This window comes from Hibiscus syriacus, unplaced genomic scaffold, assembly GCF_006381635.1.
Source record: "Hibiscus syriacus cultivar Baekdansim isolate YM2019G1 unplaced genomic scaffold, ASM638163v2 tig00007671_pilon, whole genome shotgun sequence".
NCBI classification, from domain to species: Eukaryota; Viridiplantae; Streptophyta; class Magnoliopsida; order Malvales; family Malvaceae; genus Hibiscus; species Hibiscus syriacus.
The window spans coordinates 10222-24622 of record NW_024062142.1 but is presented as its reverse complement, the minus strand read 5'-3'; the positions used below and the strand labels follow the sequence as shown (position 1 = coordinate 24622).

General features: G+C 38.1%; 1 protein-coding gene, 1 long non-coding RNA gene and 1 pseudogene across 2 annotated transcripts; 2 read left to right on the top strand and 1 right to left on the bottom strand.

The window, feature by feature from the left end:
* The first annotated feature begins 381 nt into the window (after positions 1-381).
* On the top strand, positions 382-4356 carry LOC120201579 (WD repeat-containing protein 44-like). Its single transcript, XM_039202170.1, has 7 exons — positions 382-1693; positions 1769-1859; positions 2000-2157; positions 2243-2294; positions 2992-3071; positions 3172-3265; positions 3637-4356. The coding sequence occupies exons 1-7, from the start codon at positions 515-517 to the stop codon at positions 4233-4235; spliced, it is 2253 nt and encodes a 750-aa protein (XP_039058101.1). The 5' UTR covers positions 382-514; the 3' UTR covers positions 4236-4356.
* Positions 4357-4453: 97 nt separating this feature from the next.
* Positions 4454-14401, top strand: LOC120201582. Its single transcript, XR_005523659.1, has 3 exons — positions 4454-4739; positions 5199-5203; positions 14390-14401. It is a non-coding gene; the product is annotated as an uncharacterized LOC120201582 (long non-coding RNA).
* On the bottom strand, positions 6285-8922 carry LOC120201581 (annotated as a pseudogene).

Sequence of the window (14401 nt, the reverse complement as noted above, 5' to 3'; positions counted from 1 at the left end):
TGGGAAGGTGATGATGTGATGTGATGTGATGAATAAGTCGTATATTGGGCTCGACGGACTTTTCAACGAAAACTCGAGGTGCCCAAATCCTTACCCATTATATCACTTTTTTACCTTTCCTACTTTTTGTTTTTTTTTTTTTTGCAGAAAAAAGAGAAACTCAATCTTATTTATATGTTCATCGAAAGTTTGTTGTTTTATCCTTTGCTTATTTTCTTATTGCTTTACATATCTGATCCGTTTGTTTACATTTGTTTTTGGGATTTGGGTTTTGCTTTAAAGCTGTTCAACGTTATATCATCTTATTAGTTTTTTTTGGGGGGAGGGTTAGTTGGGATATGTGTTTCTGGGTATTAGTATGGTAGTTCTGAATATGAAATAATTTTTTTTCTTTTTGTTTCCTTTTATTTCTGGGGTTTTGTTGTTCTGTTTCTCACGTTATCCTTGTAGGGGATTTAGAACATTGCCCAGGGTTTTCGTTTTTGTGAGAGGACGTTGAACTGAAGAGTTAATAATGATGGGGAGTTTAAGTGAAGAGGATGATCAATTTTTTGACACCCGCGAAGATGTCACCTCTGTATCTGAGTCAGGATCCGATTGCCCGGAGAATTCTGATTCTGAGTATTCCACGTCCATCAATTCGATGCCGGCTAATTTTGGATTTGAAATTTGGATTAAAAACCTCAGTAGCATTCGTGAACGTCGTGATAAATTCCTGAAATGGGCGGGTTTAAGTGTAGATCAGACTGCCAGGGAAGATCCTTCTAATTTGTGTCGTGATGAAATTGAAGTAGAGACTGATAGAATTATGGAGAAGAGCGTAGCGGTCTTAGGATCATCTAGTTCTGATAGTTTTTATTCCAGTAAGTCTTCCATTTCTTGTTCATCAAGTGATGCCAGGGAGTTGTTAGATGCGGCATTGGATGATAATCTTGTGTGTAGGATTAAGAATTTGGATGATGGGACAGAGTTCATTGTGGATGAACTTAGTCAGGATGGAATGCTCAGGAAACTGCGGGAAGTAGGGTCTAATCATTTGCTTACGGTTGATGAATTCGAAAGGATGCTTGGCTTATCCCCTGTAGTTCAACAAGCAATGCGACGGGAAGTCAAAGGTGTTTCCGATTTAGGGCCAGAAATAAAGCAGGGGAAAAACCAATGGCTTAGACGGTTAGGTGCTGTTGCTTGCATCGTTGATAGGCAGGTTGGATCTGCCGGAATGATATCCAATGATTGTCATCCAAGTACAGAGGCTAGGATTCAAATGGTTCGAGTTAGATCATACAAGAAGCAGTCAAAGGAGTTCTCAGCTGTTTACAAGGGGCAAGAGATCCAAGCTCATGAAGGGTCAATCTTAACAATGAAGTTTAGCCCTGATGGTCGGTACCTTGCAAGTGCAGGTGAAGATGGTGTTGTGCGTGTGTGGCAGGTTTCCGAGTCTCAACGATCAGGGAGTTCTGACATCCACGATGTTGATCCTTCATGTGTCTACTTCACAGTAAATAACTTTTCTGAATTGGTTCCTCTTAACGTGGACAGAGAGAAAAATGGCAAATCAAAGAGAGTGAAGAAAATTTCAGACTCAACTTATGTCATTTTCCCTCGGAAGGTTTTTCGAATTTTAGATAAACCTATCCATGAGTTCCGCAGGCATTGTGGGGAGGTCCTGGACCTCTCTTGGTCAAAGAATAAGGTCAGTAATTGCTTTCAACTCTGAAACAATTTGCTAGAATTTATTTGGTTTGTTATTAAGATTTATTTATTGCAGCATATTCTATCATCCTCTGTTGATAAGACAGTTCGCTTGTGGCAAGTTGGATATGACGAATGTCAAAAAGTATTTGCCCACAATGATTATGGTAGCATAGTTGAATCCATACTTGAGTTTTATCATATCTTATTTTTTGTTATAGAAATGTCTATTAAGGTGAACAATCACCTTTGGCATTGTGATTTATACCATTATAACTGTTCTTGTTCTTATTGCTATGTGATGCAGTAACATGCGTTCAATTTAATCCAGTGGATGATGATTACTTCATAAGTGGTTCTATAGATGGGAAAGTGCGCATCTGGGAAATTCCTGGTGGTCAAGTTGTTGATTGGACTGACGTGACAGATATCGTTACAGCTGTTTGCTATCGTCCTGACGGAAAGGTTCAATGGAGCTTTTCTTAACCAAGTTATTTTGCAATTGACTTTTAGGATTTTGAGTTCATTAATTCTCTTTTTCTCTCTGCAGGGTGCAGTTATTGGTTCTATGAATGGAAATTGCCGCTTTTATGATGCTTCAGGTATATTATCTTTAGTTCCCTAGTCCCCTTTATGAAAAATCAGTTTTTTGTTCAACATCTGCGATATTGCAATTCTAGGATCTGGAAACTTTAACTCTTTATCTAGCTGTCACTAGGACTAATCATACTCTTCTTAGATTTGACCATTTTTAATACATTGAAATAGAATGGTGCGAGGATATCATCAAAATACTTTTTGGCTGAAGGAAATTAAAAACTTCAACAACAAAAAAAATCTTTTGTGTTGAACAATCTGTGTCAGAAACTTGTAAGTTTGGAGGCCTGCAGAGATCAAGAGGAACTGAGGAAATGAAAAAGATTATCTGCTGCCTGTTAATATCACTTGATTTAATTTTTGGTGAAGAGTTTACTTTCTGCTAAAATTGTTTCATCCAAGTTGTTAATAAATAACTTTGGGTTACTTTTGCAATATGAAGGGGGATGTTGGTGAGCATCCCTTTTGAAATTTTTTCTTTGGACTTTCTGTGGAATCTTCTTGTTTCATATTTGTGGCTTCCATTTTCTTTAAGCTGAATATTTTTGTACTTAAAATTGACAACATGGTATTGTTGACAGGTAATTTGCATTTTTTTATCTCATCCAAATACCATGTGCTCTCTACCAAACCTATTATAGATGCCTCTTTGGAGGTTAATTTGTTTGGGAAACACTAACTGGTATTATTTATGCAAATCAGATAACCATCTGCAACTTAATGCTCAAATATGTTTACGCAGTAAGAAGAAATCAGTATGCAGTAGGATAACTGGATTTCAGGTATGATGATTACCATCTGTTTCCTCATTCTGTTGTTGAAATATCTGTCCTTAACCAAGCTTCCAAGCATTTGAAAATTAATAAAGAGATTATCGTGTAGTTTGCACCTGGGGACCCGGATAAATTGATGGTTACTTCTGCTGATTCACAAGTTCGAATCCTCCATGATGTTGATGTGGTCTGCAAATTTCGAGGTAGGTAGTTGTTTGCCTGATTTAATGATGCATTGAGATGGAAAATAAGTGTTGCAAGTAGGAGAGTAAACATTTATCAAAGTTTGAACTACCCAAATTGGAGTCATTGAAGGAGATTTTCTCAAACTCATATGAAGATGCTTTTCCCCTTTTGGGTCTGAGGTGAATGGAAAGTGGTGGCATACATGTTTTATTGGTTGGGAGGTGTGGGGGGAAAAAAAGAAGGAACGATTTATTACATGTTTTAATACATTGTTTCCTTACCAAATGGATAGGAAATTACTACATAAAACTTGGGTGTTTTGTTTCACTTTTGAAACTTTTTTTTGCTTGCTTTACTCTTTTATTACATGGCTATGTGTTATCTACAGGTCTGCAGAATGCAGGGAGCCAGATATCTGCTTCATTTACCTCAGATGGAATGCGAATTGTTTCAGCAAGTGAAGATTCTAATGTCTATGTGTGGAACAATGTTATCCAGGATGGACCAGTTCCCCAAGCAAAAAACAATTGGTCTTGTGAACGCTTTTTCTCAAATAATGCATCAGTAGCCATACCTTGGTGTGGCATGACATCTATAAACTCTATTTTCTCAAATATGGCAGGAAGTGTGCCATCACCCATAGTTTCTTCTAGCACACGGACATGTAATGGGAATACTGGGTTATTGCAGTCTGAGTTGAGCGAGAGCTCTCAACACAAATTACCATTTTCCTCTTCTGAACGTTTTTCTTTGGGCCATGGATTTTTCTCTGAATCTTTGCCCAAGGGTACTGCAACCTGGCCAGAGGAACAGCTCCCCCTTCCGAACTCCTTGGTTGTATCATCTGCAATGTGTAAATGTCAGTACAAGTTGCTTAAGACGTCTTGTCAGAGTGCATCTCATTCTTGGGGCCTCGTAATTGTAACAGCTGGTTGGGATGGACGGATCAGGTCATTTCAAAATTATGGATTACCAATTCACCATTAGCTTTATTGAGACTTCAAAATTTTGCCATGTTTGGTTTTAGCAAAACAAGAATGGTGTCACAGATGTTGAAGCTTTCACTGTTCAGATTTGTGGGGCTAAAATCATTTATGCTTGGTTGATTTCCAATTTGCGCATCACTGGGTGTAAGCTTACGTCCAAATTGGTACCAATATGTGGTATTGAACCGACAAACATAAGTATGAGCAGTAGATCTGGATATCAAGGTGATACTTTTCCTTTTACCGGCCAACTAAGGTTGTCAGGTCTGTTACTGTGGAATTAAATCTTAGTTATATTCAACATTCTTTTCCTGTACTTAGTTGAATCGGATGTCTGAAAATGGCCAGTTGGATTTTATTGGATATTATTCTTTAATTTGTATCCACATTACATGGCCATACCAATTGATTGGTCCCATTTGAAGTTGTCTATATTGCCATACAACTGGAGATGTTTTGATGGGGTCTTTCAGGAAAGCGACTCATCAGCCAGAGTGCGCGAGGAGTAGATTTATAGCCGGTGGACAGGAAATACTTCCGAAAAAACCGGTGGGGTTAGTTTGCTTTCATGATTTGTTGGGTAGTTGCATAATAATTGGCAGTCGCAATGCATTAACAGGTTTTGGCCCATAGTGGCGGCTGCTTGCATTTGTCAAATCATTGGTTTGTCTATTTCGATATTCCACTGATGTGCTACATTTGGATTGCTGTTCTTATGCGATTAAGCCAAGCTAAGTCATCTGTCTTCAACCTGTGAGAGGTATTTGTTCTGAAAAATATTGGTTTCGTAGCATCAAACCCATTGTGATGTAGTTAAGTAGTTATTGACTAGAAGCTCCTTTATTTAACTTTTGATTACCCAATTGCAAGAATTGATTATAGAAAACAATTCTTTGCATATTAACTTTACCCCTTTTTTTTTGGAAAAGAAATAGAAAACTACAATGTTATGAGGTAGAGACAGGATTTGTTCAATATATGAAAATGCATTAAAATTTTAATGGCGGATGTGCAGTGTTTATATGGTTTGGTTTCCCCTTAGCTTTCAGTAAAGTCAACTTGATCCTCTCTTCTCGGTGGTTGTAGATTTAGTTCATGTTGTCCAATTTCATCATTTTGAATCTCAAGAACTTAAGTATATTATTCTTGTATCATTTAGATTAGGACTACAATTTTAAAATTTACAAAATATGAGACTAAAATTAATCAAATCAGATGAAATTTACTACTTATATATAATTTATGTACAAATGACAGTTTGATTGATCTATCTTTAATACGGTTACTATATCCTAGGCAATATTATAGTAACAATACCATTTCTAAGTTTTTTTTTAATCAAAATGGCACTAATATGGCCAGACACATCTTTATCTATGTGGCAGATCATTCATGCGACGCACTAACATTATTCAGGGTTAAAATGAAATAAATGAATAATAATGAGTTAAAAGTATAAAAGTATCTATGAACTTTATTCAAAAAGAAATCATATTCATGCATGCCATATGTGTTAGAAACATGTATTTGCACAGGCACAAGTTTGTTGTGTGTGAGTGTTCTTCAATCATTCAATGAGTAAATGTTTAGAAGACTATATTCAAGTAAATAATTACAAAAATTTATTGTTTTGAGTCAAATATATTTTTTTATACTTAATCAGATTTGTATGGATACATCAGTTAAAAATAATTAGTATTTTTTATAAAATACTCGAAATTCCAAAATCTAAAAGGATATTATTTGAGTTAAAATATTATTTGAGTGTCATTTTAACTAAAAAAAACAGGTTAAAAAGAATATTATTCCTATAAATAACCCTCTACGTTAACCAAAGACCAGCATATGATGGACCTATTTGCATCAAGGAGACTGAGATCTGATATCCCAAAAGGCCTAGACAAAAAAGAGTGGTGGATAAGGGAAATGAAAGGAAAAGAAATGTGGGGTTTTATTCCTCCAATCTTTACAAACACAAATTGACAATCCCAATTAAAGAGAAATGGAATATATAACATACTTGCACCTAAAGCAATAGTTGGTGAGAAATATCAAGAGCTTCTTCTTTTTTTTTTCAATGCATGGTGGTCTAGCAGCGAGGCATGTCTGCAGGAGGATGAGGCAAAGTCTCCAGCTCTCCCTTCCCATTCTCCACTATCAACACCGCGTCTAATCCCCACGATTGGTGTATGTCCAAGTGGCAATGCATAAACCAAACCCCTAATACCATACAAACAAATCAATTTCTACTTTGTTTAACAGCAACCGAATATATGAGTAATAGGGATCTCAATTTTCATTGTAAAAACAATTACATCTTACCTGGATTGTTGGCCACAAACCGAATTACCGCCCATCCGCCCACAGGGACACCGATTGTGTTCATATAAGGTGGATCGATCAAGTTGAAGTTTGCGGTCTGCGGTCTGCGGATCGAAATTCCCCGTACCGTATCCGACAACATAGAAGCTGTAGCCGTGGAGATGAATCGGGTGGTTTTCGGTTGTGACTGTGCCAGTGTCCTGGAAGATAATTTGGACCCTGCTTCCAAATTCGATGACCTTGGCCCTAGTTCCATTGATGGCCTGTGTGTTATTAGGAGCATTGTTTGGTGCCCCATTGACAAAGTCATAGAATTTAAGTGGTGCCCCGGGGAAGTCCTCGGTGAAATAGCCATCGATCTTCTTATAGTAAGCTTCCAAAATAGATACAGTGGGCTTCACGAAGGTTATATTGTTCATGGAAGCTGCAAATGTCCCATTGTTCGTGCCTTGGCAATTCTGCTGCGGCGTCTTGGACCGGCATTTGTTGATATTTAATCCCAATGTGACAAACAAGCTAGTATCGATCTCTTTTGGAACACTAACAGGATTAAGGCTTCTAAGACCATCCATGACAGTCTTTACAGCAAGGTTATCATTAAAGCTAGGTAAGTTAGCAGGTAACGATAAACTGTTAGGGGTTGCACCTACGTATTGGAAGTAAGCAATCGCCGATATGTTTTGGAACGAAACATTTTGGGCAGACATGTAAGGTCCCATGGCCATGGAGTACTTTCCTATGGGCCGATCAGCTGTGACAAGGACATTCATGGTCTGCCCCGGTCCCAGCATCACACGGTCCGTGATGAACGACTTGGTGTACTCAGCATCGGCCTCCACAATTGTTAATTTATGATAAGCTATGGCAAAGAAGTTCTCCATGTTTAACGCTGCGTTGATTAGCCTCAACATATATGTCTTCCCGGGAACCACATTGATCTTGTAGACATCTGCACACCATGATCAAAGCAAGTGACCAAATGTAACCACATACAGTAAAGAATTAGTGTTTTAAGTATGTTGTATACCGTTTTAGGAGCAATTGTAGTTAGGGCCTGGGTGACCGTTAATGGTAAATGCATCGGCCGGTGGAGCGGCTCCTCCGCTTGCTAGAACTTGTTGCTCAAGTTGCACTACATCTTTTAGCCAGTACTCCCCTGCCACATTTGATCATCATCACCAAACACATTTGATCACATTATTTTAAGTATTTTGGTATGTCGGATCGAAGGAGATCATATATATATATACCTAGGATTATTATATGTTCTCGTACGGATGCTTGAAAGGTAAGGGACCCCAGTCTTAGGATACACAACAATGGCACCATAAACAGTGGCCCTTAGCCAAGAAACATGGGCATGCCAGAAAAAGGCGCCTTTCTGCTTCACCATCGTGAACTCGTACGTGAAAGTCTGGCCAGCTTGAATGGGACACTGGGTGATGTAAGATGGACCATCGAACCAGCATGATAGCTTTTGCCCAACACCATGCCTAGGAAAATAACAGGGCGCAATGATTAATAATGATATACAATTTGTAAACCTTTGGACTTTTCTGATTGATAATACCAGTGAATGGTGGCATTGTAGGGGGTCTCATTCGAGACCTTGATGATGATTCGATCGTCCTCTTTGGCGTAAACGACAGGTCCCGGAAACATCTTGTTAATGGTAACAATCTCCTTGGTGTTACACAGTTTAGAAACTCTCAAGGTTTGCACCTGTTTGCAATGAAAAAGTACACTTCACAGTTAGAAAAAACCAGAAACGAGAACATAAAGATAATTGTATAGCACGGTATTTCATGCATTTGATGGATTGACCTTGAAAACATAGAACCTGGTCGAGCCTCCTCCAGGCCATTCATGTGCCATGGCAGGGAAAGCTTGAAGATAATACCACATCAACAAGCATAAGCACAGAAAGCAGAAAGTGTCAAAGGTAGCCATTTGGGAAGAGAAGCTGTGAGAGTTGGAAGATAGGGAGTGGAAGCGAGGAGGGGAGCCAATTTAAAGGGTGAAGCCATTGAATATTTTAAGAATTTAACCATGGAAGCTAAAAGTAGAAAGAAGAAAGGGTTTTTTGTGGGTGAATTATGTTTGTCAGCTTTCATGATACCTCTAACATGGTGTCGTGAATGTGTTGGGGGAGTGATTCTTCAGCGTGACCCCATTGTGTTGCAAGGGATTTTTAGCCATTTCCTTAACAGGGAAAAGCAAATTAATTATCTTTCTGTTTTGATTCGTAATCTGTCAACGTTTTCCCACTTAAAGTATGTCGTTGACTGAGAAAAATATACACACTCCAAGCATCCCCACCTCAACAGCTACCTCTCTACTCTCTCTGTCATTATGTTTGCCTCGTATTATTTTAGTTATTACAAACTGGGTTTTCAGCTACGTTCAGCCATGAAAGTTAAGCAACACCAACCAAATATGTTTTTTCCCTCTAATAGTTGTTAAAGCTCCATATTTTGCTTAACTACTCCAAATATGCTATCATATGTGCATGTCATTGCCAGTAAAGGTATGAAAGTGGAAAGATGCCAGTTGAAAAGAAAAGGTAGCAAAGACAAACGATTGGACCAATTATTTTAGCTCTGTAGTACTCGAAGCAATGGGGAGAAAAGGATGGGTTTGTTTGTTATGATCTTTTCAGACATCTGCCATTTGACACTATCATAAGCATTGCTGCACTCTGTGGCATGAACTTCCAAAGTTGTCTCTTCGTTTAAGTTTTTGTTTTCACCTAAGCAAAGAACTTTGAGATTTTTATTAAATCTAAATCCCCATCACTAGGTCTGTAAATGATGAGACGATAAGGCTGTAAATCAGTATCGCTGAATTTAACTCTACTAAAAAATCCGTGAGCTTAAAATTGTCAAGCATGAGTTGAATTCAAAATCAAAAATTAAACTCTATTCGAGCTCGAGAAAACTTAAACTCGAAACATTTTGTTATAGTTTGAGAGAAGAAGGAATTAGGAGAAGAATTCAGATGAGAGAGAGATGATAGAGAAGAAAATTCATCATTCAATTTGCATAAGGAAATTTTTACACCAGATTCTGTTAATTATTTAGTTACAATGGCCAATCATTAATTGCCAGCTGTCCAGCTATGTAACTAACTGATTCTTCTCTTTCTTCTCTTTCACAGGTACTGGGCCTTCTGTCTTGGGCTTCTCCTTCAGTCCATCCTCTTGCTCGGCCTGCTCTGTAAGTAACCCCTTACCTTTCACCTAATTGAATTCCCAATTTGTTTCTTCAATCCCTAACCCTCGACCTTCATTTCCCAAATGTTCTTCGATATTTTCTCGCCGTTCCTCTTCTTCTTCTCCAATCCTGACAATACCCACCCCTCGAGACGAGCCTTGTCCCCAAGGATCGAACGCCGAAACTGCCCTTTCAGAGTCGAGTAATCTTCCCAAGTATCATTTTCTGCAGCAAGATTCTCCCAGCGAACCAGAAGTTGCGTAACAGGTTTACTGTTTCTATTTATAATTCTTCTGGCCATAATTTTCAATGGTTTAATCTGTATTTCTCCTTCTTCATCTACTGCAGGAGGATCAGTAGCAACAATGGAAGAATCGCCTATGAACTTCTTCAGTAAACTGACATGAAAAACCGGATGCAACCGAGAAGAATTAGGTATCCAAGCGATATGCGACTGTTCCTATTCTTTCCAGAATACGATAAGGTCCAAAAAATTTTGCTGCTAACTTCAAGTTTCTTCGCAGGGCAATCGATGTCTGTCTGTAGGGCTGCAATTTCAGGTAAACTAAATCCCCAATTTGAAAGGTTCTGTCAGTTCGATTCTTATCTTCTTGCTGCTTCATTCTATTACTTGCTATCTGCAACTGATTTTTTAGCAACTGTCTGGTAGCCTCTCTACTGCTCATTATTTCTGATATAGTCTGTACTGTAGACTCAATAGGCCAAACCATAATAGGTGGTTTATACCCATATAACGCCTGAAAAGGTGTTATCTTTAGCAGTATAAGTGGTGTTGTACCACCACTCTGCATGGTAGCCACTTAGCCCATTGCTTAGGTCGATAGAAGCAAAGGCCCCTCAAATATTGTTCTAAGCATTGATTGACTCTCTCCGTTTGTCCATCTGTTTCTGGATGGTAAGCAGTACTGAAAAATGTCTTTGTGCCCAACTGTTTCATTAACTCCCTCCAAAACACACTTGTGAATGTCTTATCTCTGTCAGAAATGGCCATCTTAGGTTGGCCATGTAACTTATACACATTATCTAGGTATAACTTAGCCACCTCAGTTGCAGAATAAGGGTGAGCCAAAGACAAAAAATGGTGTACTTTGTAAACTTATCCACAATCACCAAAATACAATTTTTCTTAAATGAAGTAGGCAGACCTTCAATGAAATCCATAGTGATTATCTCCCAAGCCTGACTAGGAACAGGAAGGGGCTGTAGCAAACCAGGCTTTGCTACATGTTCTACCTTAATCTGCTGGCAAATTTCACAACTTCTCACATAAGTAACAACCATAGCTTTAAGATTTGGCCAGTAAAAATGTGACCGAATCCTATAATATGTAGCTTGAGCTCCTGAATGGCCTCCTTGAGGAGTCATGTAAGGTCTTAATAATCTTCAACCTAAGACTGCCATGAACTCCAATATAAACTCTACCACTGTATCTAAGGATAGCTTTAGAATATTTCCATTTACTGTCAACTGTAGGATTAATAGTAAGAGCTGAAATCCAATACTGAGCTAAAGTATCCTCTTGATAACTTTCTTCCACCTCTTGAACCCAAGCAGGTATTAAAACAGTAGCTTGTAAAGCAAAGTAGTGAGCCTGATCCTCCCATCTTCTAGATAAGGCATCAGCAACAACATTCAACTTCCCTTTTCTATACTGTATGGTATAGTCCAACCCCAGAAGCTTTGTCAAACCTCTTTTCTGAATAGTGGTAGTCAGTTTCTGTTCTAAAAGAACTTTAGAGGCTCATGATCAGTCTTAATAATAAAAGATTTACTCTCCAAATAATGTCTCCATTTTGAAACAGCCAAGAGAATAGCAAGGTATTCTTTCATATATAGATAATGCTGAATTTTTTGGACTTAGAGCTTGACTTAAATAAGCAATAGGTCTTCCTTCTTGTGAAAGAACAACCCCTATACCTCCAGAACTAGCATCTGTTTCTAGATAAAATGTTTTAGAAAAATCTGGTAAGGCCAAAACTGGAGCAAAACACATAGCCAATTTAAGATCCTCAAAAGCTTTATAAGCAGCATCAGTCCACTGAAATCCATCCTTTTTCAACAATTGTCAAAGGCCTACTAATAATGCCATAATTTCTGATAAATCTTCTGTAATATCCAGTTAGGCCTAGAAATCCTCGTAAAGATTTAAGAGTTTTAGGCTTAGGCCAATTCTGCATAGCTTCCACCTTGCTAGGGTCAGTAGATACCCCTGCAACAGAAATAATATGACCAAGATACTCCACCTGATTTTGTCCAAAGAAACACTTGGACCATTTTGCAAATAATTGATTCACCTTTAACACCTCTAAAACCAGCTGTAAGTGTTCAATGTGATCCTGCATACTGCTACTGTATACCAATATATCATCAAAGAAAACTAAAACAAATTTTCTGAAAAAGAATTGAATAATTCATTCATAAGTGCCTGAAATGTAGCAGGAGCATTAGTAAGACCAAAAGGCATTACCTTGAACTCATAATGACCTTGATGAGTTCTAAAGGCTGTCTTGTAAATATCTTCAGGTTTAATTCTGATCTGCCAATAACCTGACCTCAAATCAATTTTTGAAAGTATACTGCCCCATGTAACTCATCCAACAAATCTTCCACTATAGGAATAGGAAATTTGTCTTTGATGGTCATACTATTTAATTCTCTGTAATCCACACAAAATCTCCAAGTTCCATCCTTTTTTTTAATTATAAGGCAAGGAGAAGCAAATGGGCTCTTACTAGGTTGAATAACAGAAGAAAGCATAGAAGCTATCTGTTTTTCCACTTCAGCCTTTTGATTGTAAGGAAATCTGTAAGGCCTTAAATTGACAGGTGTAGCAGTAGATTTGAGTTGAATAGCATGGTCATGAGATCTCTGAGGAGGTAACCCTTTAGGTTCATCAAAAACTGATCTGTACTGATCCAACACATGTTGAATTTCAGTAGGAATAATAGACTTCCCATCCATATAATAAAACAACTGACCCAAAATATCTGAATCCCATGCGACATTTTAAGTAGTGTAGCTCCAGAAATTTGTAGTAATTCATTAGAGGGCTGTTGACCTTGAATACAAATCTGATCCCCTTGATAATCAAAGCTCAAAGTCATGTTGTTGAAGTCCATTAGTATTGGACTGAATAACTTCATCCAATCAACCCCCAAGACCATGTCACTTCCTCCCAATTTAAGCAGCCTAAAATCATGTAAAAAAGTATGGCCCATTTTGCCATTCTACCTTGTTGCAACGAGCTGAGCTGAATAATTTCTGGCCATTAGCCATAGTGATAGCCAGAGGATTAGGGGTAGTAATCTGTATACCAACATCAGCCCATTTAGGGGTTAAAAAGCTATGTGTGCTTCCACTATCAATTAAGATATTCAGGGGTTTCCCTTGAATAGTACCCTGAATTCTCAAAGTATTATGGCCAATACAACCCGTAATGGCATTCATAGAAATTTCTAGATTTTCTTCTTCTGGCTGCTGAATCTGTTCTGCATCAGTGGCACTAACTTCCACAGGAAAATTATCAATCTCTTCAGTCATCATATTGAACTGCCTGTTTTTACACTGATGGCCTGGTAAATATTTCTCTCCACATTTGAAACAAAGATTATTTTGTCTTCTATAATCCATAAGATTCTGTTTTGGATTAGATGATGAGGTCAGCTTTGTACACTGGCATAGCAGGTGTCTTAGACATAGATATGGGGTTTGGGTAGGGTGGGTTTTAAAAGAAGCCTTAATCTTTTATTTTCAAACTCCACAGAAAGTTCATAAAGCTTGGCCTGTTTACATGCTTCAAACAAGTTTCTAGGATCCAAAGCCTTGACCCTATGCTTAATATCATCTCTTAGACCACTAATAAAAAGTGATACAAAGAACTCCTCAGTTAAAGTAGGATTCTGCAACAACATATAGGGCTGTAACTCCTCAAATTTTTCCTGATAATCTTCCACTGATCCTTTTTGAGTCAATTTAGTAAACTCTTCCACAATATCACAGAAAGATCTATCACTGAATCTGTGACAGATATCAGCTTCAAATTCATGCCATGTTACATGGTGCTTCTTCATTATATATCCATCAAACCATATTTCTGCTTTGCCTGTCAAATACATAGTAGCTACCTCTACTCTTTGCTCAACCGAAACACTACAAATAGAGAAATATTTTAAGCATTTTTGAATCCATCCCCTAGGATTGACCCCATCAAAAAATGGTAGATCTATCTTAGGTTTGTGCCACATAGTTCCAGCACTGTTAAGTGAACCTCCTGGCCCCCTTTTTTCAGTTTCCAATCCAAACAGATTAGGTCTAGAATCACTGTTTTCACCCACTTGATTTTCAGGCCTAAAACTGTTCTTAAGAGCTAAACATGCATCCGGTTTAGTCTTTAATAACCCAGGTTCATCCGGTTTATAGGTAAATCTAGACTTGTCATTCACCACAGTCACCAAAACAGGATTTCTGTCCTTATTTTTAGAAGTATCAGGAGATTGTACCTGCTCATCAGGAGATTGTACCTGCTCATCAGTAGAATGCTCCTGTTCCTCATTCCTGCCTGTCAGAATCTTTAACAGTTCCTTCACATAACCCTGATTAGTGGCCATTCTGG